The following is a 7,741-nucleotide window of genomic DNA, read 5'->3' as shown; positions in this document are numbered from 1 at the left end:
TCTTTTCATGATTTTATTATTGTGGTTGTGTGTGCATGCATACTGGTGTGCATGTGCTGTGTCATGCGCACAGAGGTCAGAGGGCAATTTCAGGAGTTGGGTCTAGACATCTAATTCAGGTCCAAAGGCAACTTCACCCACTGAGCCGTCTTGCCAGGCCCTGCTCCCCTCATTTGTATGGTGCTGCAGGCAAGTGAAAGGTCCCACTTTCCACGGCCATTTCAACCAAGGAAGCCACAGTGGTTAGTGAGGCCACAGTCCAGATTGGGGGTGGGGCTAGGAATGTAACTTGGTTGATTAGAGTACTTGCGTGTCATGTATGCGTTCCACAGCCCACCAACTGTCAAGGTGTTGTACACTTGCAGAGTAAAGGTGGGAGGGTCTAGGTGCCGGATTGTAGGAACTGAGTCATCTTCAGTTTCATACGGTGTTCAAGGCCAGCCTGCGCCACATGAGATAAGCCTCAAAGTCAGGGTCTGTGGAGGTCTCAGAGTAACTGTTGATTTCTCTGCCTTGTTGCACAGCTGAGTGCAGACAGAAGAGCAATTGCAAGGGTGGCCAGGTACCGTGGCCCCGCTGACACTGGAACGGGTCCTTCACGGGGAAGAAGGATGCCTGTTGGCTTGAGGCCCGGTCAGGATGTCAGGAAAGACCCCTTTAATGAGCACAGCAGACGGTGGCGTCAAGGGAAACTTGATTGTTAAGTAGTTAAGCCCCTCCAAACCCTGCCTCCTCAGCCAAGCCTGCACAGCACCTGCAGCGCATCTGCACGACCCAGCTGGGCCAGGTGCATGCCAAGCTGTCCCACGGTAGCAGATGGCTCCCTCGCTACCACCATCTCAATCAGGGCCCTCAGGGGTGAGCGACTGGGACGCAGGGAGTAGGCAAAGGTAGACCAGGCGGCAGGCAGCCCGTATCTTGCAGCCAGGTGTCGCGTGGTGCCGTAAGCCATGCTCCCGCTGGGCCCAGGCTCAGGGTCCAGCAGCATAATCAGCTCCTCCAGAACCTCCAGCTCGTCCAGCAGGCGAGAGAGGGGCTGTGAGGCCAGGCCCTGTGGCTCTGAAGAACAGGGAGGGGTGAGGAGAGGAAGGCCGGCTTTGACCGCCTTCCCTCCTGGGCAGGGCTGTCCCCTACTAACCCCAGCTTGAGAGCCGCAGCAGAGCCGGCTTCCCGGAGTTCCTTTTTCCCAATACCTCCAGGGTACTTGGGGAGGGCCAGGGTGCAGAGGGGCTGGGGTCTCCACCGGCCAAGCTGGGACACGGAGGAGAGCGGGCTTTTCTCTTGAACAAAGAGAGCAGGACCACTGCCAAGACGAGGAGCAGCCCCAGGAGCAGCCCCAGGAACAGGGGCAGCGCTGAGGGGGAGGCAAAGCCTGGCCTGGGGACCTCACTCTTGGTTGTCTGCTCAAGACTCCACCTCACCGGTGTGCTGGAGACCCCTGCTTCCTCAGCTGTCAGAGGACAGGCGTCCTTGGGAGGGGTGGGCTTCTAGGAAGAGAGGGTTGAGAGTAAAACAAGAGGGGCCTCCACCCCTCACACCCTTACGTGGAGCTACCGCTCCTGCTCCCCGTTATGGCCCCTCCACTTGAGGAGTCTGCCGTGCCCCACCTTTCCCTTGAGTGAGACTCCCCCACTGACCCGAGCTTTACCCACGGGACCCACAGCAGCCCGCAGCTACCTCAGGCAAGGCCTGGCCCACGCCCGACGAGTCTCGCACCTTTCTACACCGCTTCTGGGTTCTGCCGGGGCTCTCCATGTGAGTGGGGGCTGTGGCTCCGCTGCCACACTGGCTACACAGCTCTGTGCCATTGGGGTTGCAATACCCAGGAGAACACTTTCTGAAAGGATGTGCTACAGTATTGCCAAAGTCATTGATGCCGCAGTTTTCCATAAACTCGTAGTCTAGTGGAAGAGAGTGGAGCACGGGCTCTCCCTCCAACCCCACTGGGCCGCTCCTCCCCAAGCCACTGGAGGCCCCGCCCTTTCCCCGCCCACCTACCTAGGGCACAGCCTACCTGTGAAATCTACCTAAACCTGTTCTCCCCACAACCTCCGCTCAACAGGTGAAGTTCGCTCGGGTGTCCCCACCCTAACCTATCTGTTCCGCACAGGCTGTGCCCACCCTCTCAATCCCAGCACCCCTACTCCCCAAACCGGGCCCACTGCCAGGGCTGCAGCAGCCTCGCCACGTCCCAGCACCCCCGTCCCTCGGCACCACCTCGCGGTGCGCGCATACCCGGGCCCTGCTCACCGGGACATGCAGGAGGCCCGAAGCGTTGCAGGCAGCTGCTGCAGCACTTCTTGCCGGGGTTCCAGTACTCCAGCCGGCCACAGAGCTGAGAGACTCCCAGCAAAGCAGCCTGAGCCGGAAGCAGCGCTGCCACCGCCGCTGTCCAGAGGACACAGCTGGGCCCCATCTCGGCAGAGCCTGCAACTTGAGGGCTGTGACCACAGGGCTTCCACCCACACCCCTGCTGCAGCACATTCCAGGAAATCCAAGGCAGGAGGAAGTGGTAGATGTGGGGCACAGAATTCTAGGACCCTGTACCCAACTCGAAGCCCACAAGGTATAAAAAGAACGTGAGGTGGAGCGCCAGATCATCTGTGTCCTCACAGACCCGCCTTCTCAGTGTCACCTCTAAGATGGGGTAACAGACCCTGTCTCACCAGGGGTGAGTCTACTTTAAAGATCACAATAGTCAAGGCCAGGGTTAGTGGCGCAGGCCTTTAATCCCAGCACTCGGGAGGCAGAGGCAGGGGGATCGCTGTGAGTTCAAGGCCAGCCTGGTCTACAAAGCAAGTTTAGGACAGCCAGGGCTACACAGAGAGACCCTGGCTCGAAAAACCAAAACACAAAACGAAGATCACAATAGGTGTAGTGCGCACACCTTAAAACCCAGCACTCAGGAGACAGGAGCATCTCTATGAGTTTGAGGCCAGCCTGGTCTACATAGAGAGTTCCAGGCTAGCCAGAGCTACACAGAGAGACTGTGTAAACAAAGTAAAACAAACAACAAAGCGAACAACACAGTGCCCAGCAGACAGGAAACTTAATCAAAGCTTTGTAAGGGCTGGGCAGCAGTGCTCTCCGCGCAGGGCGGTACGGTGTCGATCGCCAGGCCTGACCTACTGTAGACGCTCCCCAGAACCCAGCCACCTCCCTTCCCTCCTTCTCTAACCCCCGAGTCTGTCAGGAATCCTTCAACCTGCCACAAACTGGCACCAACTCCTAAAAGGCGCCTAGAGTGGACACTGTCAAGTTTGGGGTACAAAAGCAGTCCCCACTTACCAGTGTAGGCCCAGACCCCAAGCCTTCCTCAGCTGGTTCTGAGTTCCTGTGCGAGCCTACGGTTGGCGCACACCTTTTCTTAGATGGGGGCGGAAGGAAACCACAGACCTCCGTCAGACAAACTTCATAAGCTTTATTGGAGGAGGGGCGGAGGAGGAGGCTCCAGTGTGGGACAGGACAGGCTGCACTATGAAGCTTGAGGCTGGGATGAAGGGGCTTGACGGGAGCATCCACGCCCCGGGGTGAAGACCACGGGCGTCAGTCTCAGAAGCGACCGTGCCGGTGGTCTGGGGAACGCCGTCGGTTCCTTTCTCGGGGACGGTGGCCTGTATGGGACCTTGGGGGTGACCTGGAAGTAGGAGGGGCAGGGACACAGACGGGTAGGAGTAGTTAGGAGTGGTGTGAAGACTTTTCCAGGCTTGTCTCTTAGGGACAGGGTGACGTTACTGTCACTTTAGGACTGGGACTTGATCGGGGACGGGGACTCAGGCTGGTCTTGGGTTTGGGGCTCACACTGTTTTGGGCACTGAGAGTAAGGAACTGTTCTCCAGGCAGGGCTGAGAACTGTACTTAGGACACAAGAGCCTTGGGGCTCAAGTTCATCTTTAAGCCGCGGGGCCTGAGGTACCTATGCCTGGGTCCTCGTCCATAGAGCTGCCGGCGCAAGTTCCGGGATATGGGCCGTAGGTGCATAAAGTTACAGAAGCCGCCTCGGGTGCATTCCCTGGAGACGGGCAGTGGAGGCTGTTACCACTGACAACCCCCCACCTCACCCTCACGCGTCTGGGACTCCGGCGGCCGGCCCACCCTCACACCGCCTTACCCCATCTCATACTGCCGGCAGCACGACTCCCGGAAGTCGGTGACGGGGGACAGCTCGGCATGCACAGCCTGCCCGTTGAACCAGCGGTTATTGAGCTCGGCCACGGCCCTCTCGGCATCCTCCTCCCGCCGGAACTGAGGGGGGAACGGGTGACCATGGGCTGTGAAATTAAAGATCTTGTGGGGGGGGCTGGTCATCTTGGGGGAATGGGGGGGGCCTGGTCAGCTCTGAGGCCGGACTCGGCTTAAGTGATAATGCTCGGGTTATGAGGTTTCAGTGGCGGCCACGGGGCACTGAAATGTTTCCACCACCTCTGGGCTCTAAGCGGGGGGGGGGGGGGGGGGGGGCGGGGGGCAACAGGCACCTTGACATAGACATTGCCCACGAGGTGGTCGCCAAGGTTGTCGCACACATTCATCTCTTCAATCTCTCCATACTTCTCCTGCAGTTCTGTGAAAACCTCCTGTGGAAGATTGGTGGTTAGGGGGAAGGGGCTCAAGCGAAGGTCTGAGGCACAGGGAAAACCCCGTTACCCTGGCAACCCTCACCTCAAAGAAGTTATCATAGTGTTCTTGCACCTCCACGTCGCTCACGTGACCTGGAGGAGGAGAGACGGAGGAGGGAAACGAGGTGGGAAACTGCTGGAAGGTGGGGGGGGGGGTGGGGGGCCGCCCGTGTGCCCAGCCCCCTTACTCACAGTGTGATCCATCTGCGGTTTGGGCTGTGTTCTGTGGATTCCGGTACAAGTTGAGCAGGACTATGGTCTGAACAAAATTTAAGAGGCCTGAGCTCAGGAGGCAGAGAGCAGCGTGCAGAGTGTGTATGAAGTGGGGGGGCGGTGGGGGGGCAGGGGGGCGTGTGAGATGTAAAGCGGCGGAGTCAAGTCAGAGACGCTTGTCGCTTGCTCCTAAGAAGCCACCTGGGGGCGTGGTCCGTGTGCTCAGGGGGGGGGCGTGGCCCGGGCCCCGGAAAGTGGGGCGCTACCTAGAGAAGGGGGGGCCAGGTCGGGTAGGATTGGCCTTAGGAAACCGGAAGAGGCGGGACCCCCGTGGTTGATGGGCAGCAGATGAAAAGCGGGGAGGCGTGAGTCTGGGTCTCACCTGGCTGAAAGTCGGTTTGTTGTGAAGTCGGGAGCACCGGTCCCCGTGCCGGCAGGCCCCAATCTTAAAGTAAAAAGAGCAGTTAACCCTGGAAGAGGTGCAAAGACAGAGGTAAACCGAGGGCCGGGAAGGCCGGGCATCCCACGAACGCTGCCCTGTCCGCCCCAGCCCCTTAGGACCCAACTGCCCCGGCTCCCCTGAGTGGCCACTCCCATCCCCATTCTCACTTATCCTTCTCAGTCCCGAATATCGAAGCTAAATATTCAGCCATTTTTTTTTAAACCCGGACGCTCCAACGCGCCTGCTCCGTGCGTCACTTCCGTTGCTCGGGAACGTTGGGAAGTGTAATTCGTCACTGCCTGCGGCGCGGACTGCGCACGCGCCTTGGGAGCCGGCCGGCCCTTCCCTGGCGGCGCATGCGCACAGTGTAGCTTAGGGAGAGAGAGAAAAAAAAAAAAGAAAGAAAAAGAACACAAACTCCGCAAAAAACCTGAGGCATCTCCCGGCAAAAGGATCCCAGGCAGAAGCGATCAGCCTCCATCGGTGAGCTGGGCAGCTGTCTCGTATATCCTAACTAGATAAGGAAGTCCTTTCGCCCCGCCAGCGAGGGAGCGGAGGTACCCATCGCAGCCAGCCCTCCCTCCTCTTCATCAGTTGGTGGTCCACAGGGGCGTAGTTGTTCCTGATCTTTGCCCCTGTCCTTTGGGTCTCGCTCTGCAGGACTTGGGACCACCACGCTCCAGCGCAGCTATGAATTTGGAGCGGGTGTCCAATGAGGAGAAGTTGAACCTGTGCCGGAAATACTACCTAGGTGAGGCCGATCGCCCCCCCATCCTGCCCCCATCCCCTTCCTCTTCCTCCCCTCCCTCCTCCCCTCCCCCGTCCTACCTCCCCTCCACCCCCGATCCTGCCCCTCCATCCCCTCCCCCTTCCTCCCTTCTCGCCCCCATCTTCCCCCTACCAAGGTTTCAGGGTAAATAGAGGGGGCTTGGGGTGGGGGGCACGGTCTGGATTAGAGCACCCGGAGGCAAGAGGACACATGGGGCTGGAGGCGTAGGTCTAGCGGGTAATGCAACCGGGGACGTGGACTTGTCCGCAAGAAGAGACACCTCGGGAAAGAGGAAACTGAGGCCCAGTGATCAATGACGAGAGAGCGAACGCCTAGGACCTGAAGGGTAGTTGAGGAACGGGGCTCCTGGATCCGTAGATCACACACACACCACACACACACACACACACACACCCTCAGCCCCCACCCACCCTCAGCCCCCAACTGCGGAGATCTGTTGAACTAGGGAAGAGGACCTTCCATCCAACCGCACCTCCTAAAGTGTGGATTAATCGGAAAGACCCTAAAGTTTGGGTGTTTGTTTTCTTTTTTTCTTTCTCCCCCACCCGACCCCAGGTGGATTTGCGTTCCTGCCTTTTCTTTGGTTGGTCAACATTTTCTGGTTCTTCAGAGAGGCCTTCCTCGCCCCGGCCTACACAGAGCAGAGCCAAATCAAAGGCTGTGAGTTTGCAGGGCACCAGCAAAAAAAAAAAAAAAAAAAAAAAAGGAAGGCGGGTAGTTTTGGAAGGGGATGCTGGCTCAGAACTGAAATCCTTAAGGCTTCGTTATTGTGTTCTTTAATCTCCTTTTCCTATTGTTTGGGTTAGGCAGGGTTGTAAGGGAGGTAGGCTCGTTTAATAAGTTCCTAATAAAATATAGTTGTTTAAAAAAATTAGCCATGCAGTGGCGGCGCATACCTTTCATGCCAGCACTAGGGAGACAGAGGCAGGAGGATCTCTGTGAGTTTGAGGCCAGCCTGGTCTACAAAGTGAGTCCAGGACAGCCAAGGCTACACAGAGAAACCCTGTCTCGGAAAAAACAAAACAAAACAAAAACAATTTACAATGGAGGCTTTAGGACTCTGGGAGGTCTGTGGCAGAGATGAAAGGGCTGGCCTTGTTGGGGGGGGGGGGCGGGTTCCAACTCTCCCCACAAAGCAGCTGGAGGCCAACTCTTCCCTCTCTTGTTCTAACTTATAGATGTTTGGCGCTCAGCTGTGGGCTTCCTCTTCTGGGTGACTGTCCTCACCACCTGGATCACCATCTTCCAGATCTACCGGCCTCGCTGGGGTGCGCTGGGGGACTACCTGTCCTTCACTATTCCCCTGGGCACTCCCTAACGTCTCCTCGAGCTGGTGATCTGTCCTTTCTCCCAGGGTAGGCTTCTCTGCCCTACGCTCTTTCTCCAACCCTGAAGACTGTTTCCCCCATCTGCCTCAATAAAGGACCCTGACTTTAAATGCTGAGTTCTCGGCATCTTCTGGCGGTAGAAGCATAAAGTGATTGCCAGCATTCAATTAGCGCATCACACATTGTATGGATTTTTTTTTTTTAATTATCCTTCTGAAATAGGGACTTGACTGCTTAGGGACCCTGTCTGCCAGATGAAGGGTAAAGGGATGGTGCAGCCCTGTACGAGGGGCTGCTGTCCTGTACTGGTAGTGGTGACTTCAAAAATAAACTTTTCTAGTTGGGCTGTGGT

General features: G+C 57.5%; 3 protein-coding genes across 8 annotated transcripts; 1 reads left to right on the top strand and 2 right to left on the bottom strand.

The window, feature by feature from the left end:
* Window positions 1-125: 125 nt before the first annotated feature.
* Window positions 126-3,378, bottom strand: IGFLR1 (IGF like family receptor 1). Of its 5 annotated transcripts, none has more exons than XM_084771261.1 (5): window positions 3,289-3,346; window positions 2,251-2,427; window positions 1,717-1,901; window positions 1,139-1,487; window positions 126-1,059 (listed from the first exon to the last, which is right to left on the bottom strand). In XM_084771261.1, the coding sequence occupies exons 2-5, from the start codon at window positions 2,414-2,416 to the stop codon at window positions 734-736; spliced, it is 1,026 nt and encodes a 341-aa protein (XP_084627387.1). In that variant the 5' UTR covers window positions 2,417-2,427; window positions 3,289-3,346; the 3' UTR covers window positions 126-733. The 5 variants fall into 5 exon arrangements, with proteins under 5 accessions (XP_084627387.1, XP_084627388.1, XP_084627390.1 ...); XM_084771262.1 differs by having other exon boundaries at window positions 2,251-2,433; window positions 3,289-3,331; XM_084771264.1 differs by having other exon boundaries at window positions 1,205-1,487; window positions 2,251-3,378.
* Window positions 3,379-3,401: 23 nt separating this feature from the next.
* U2AF1L4 (U2 small nuclear RNA auxiliary factor 1 like 4) lies at window positions 3,402-5,565 on the bottom strand. Its single transcript, XM_084771278.1, has 8 exons — window positions 5,439-5,565; window positions 5,212-5,299; window positions 4,809-4,875; window positions 4,660-4,709; window positions 4,476-4,574; window positions 4,112-4,245; window positions 3,917-4,012; window positions 3,402-3,637 (listed from the first exon to the last, which is right to left on the bottom strand). Exons 1-8 carry the CDS (start codon window positions 5,480-5,482, stop codon window positions 3,553-3,555), a joined length of 663 nt encoding a protein of 220 aa, XP_084627404.1. The 5' UTR covers window positions 5,483-5,565; the 3' UTR covers window positions 3,402-3,552.
* A 36-nt stretch (window positions 5,566-5,601) lies between these two features.
* PSENEN (presenilin enhancer, gamma-secretase subunit) lies at window positions 5,602-7,499 on the top strand. Of its 2 annotated transcripts, none has more exons than XM_084771284.1 (4): window positions 5,602-5,754; window positions 5,932-6,022; window positions 6,617-6,721; window positions 7,240-7,499. In XM_084771284.1, the coding sequence occupies exons 2-4, from the start codon at window positions 5,962-5,964 to the stop codon at window positions 7,377-7,379; spliced, it is 306 nt and encodes a 101-aa protein (XP_084627410.1). In that variant the 5' UTR covers window positions 5,602-5,754; window positions 5,932-5,961; the 3' UTR covers window positions 7,380-7,499. The 2 variants fall into 2 exon arrangements, with proteins under 2 accessions (XP_084627410.1, XP_084627411.1); XM_084771285.1 differs by having other exon boundaries at window positions 5,661-5,828.
* Window positions 7,500-7,741: the final 242 nt, after the last annotated feature.

This window comes from Acomys minous (genome assembly GCF_964271855.1).
Source record: "Acomys minous genome assembly, chromosome: 20".
NCBI classification, from domain to species: Eukaryota; Metazoa; Chordata; class Mammalia; order Rodentia; family Muridae; genus Acomys; species Acomys minous.
This window is presented reverse-complemented; position numbering and strand designations above follow the sequence as displayed.

Excerpts from the sequence above, each read along its gene's own strand:
- PSENEN (XM_084771284.1), top strand. The coding sequence starts at position 5,962 with ATGAATTTGGAGCGGGTGTCCAATGAGGAGAAGTTGAACCTGTGCCGG. Across the intron at positions 6,023-6,616 it reads GTGCCGGAAATACTACCTAG|GTGGATTTGCGTTCCTGCCT; the intron begins GTGAGGCCGATC and ends ACCCGACCCCAG. Across the intron at positions 6,722-7,239 it reads GCAGAGCCAAATCAAAGGCT|ATGTTTGGCGCTCAGCTGTG; the intron begins GTGAGTTTGCAG and ends TCTAACTTATAG.
- U2AF1L4 (XM_084771278.1), bottom strand. The coding sequence starts at position 5,482 with ATGGCTGAATATTTAGCTTCGATATTCGGGACTGAGAAGGATAA. Across the intron at positions 5,300-5,438 it reads TTCGGGACTGAGAAGGATAA|GGTTAACTGCTCTTTTTACT; the intron begins GTGAGAATGGGG and ends CACCTCTTCCAG. Across the intron at positions 3,638-3,916 it reads GGACGAGGACCCAGGCATAG|GTCACCCCCAAGGTCCCATA; the intron begins GTACCTCAGGCC and ends TCCTACTTCCAG.
- IGFLR1 (XM_084771260.1), bottom strand. The coding sequence starts at position 2,416 with ATGGGGCCCAGCTGTGTCCTCTGGACAGCGGCGGTGGCAGCGCTGCTT. Across the intron at positions 1,902-2,250 it reads CGGGCCTCCTGCATGTCCCG|ACTACGAGTTTATGGAAAAC; the intron begins GTGAGCAGGGCC and ends CTCTTCCACTAG. Across the intron at positions 1,488-1,716 it reads CCCAGAAGCGGTGTAGAAAG|AAGCCCACCCCTCCCAAGGA; the intron begins GTGCGAGACTCG and ends CTCTCTTCCTAG.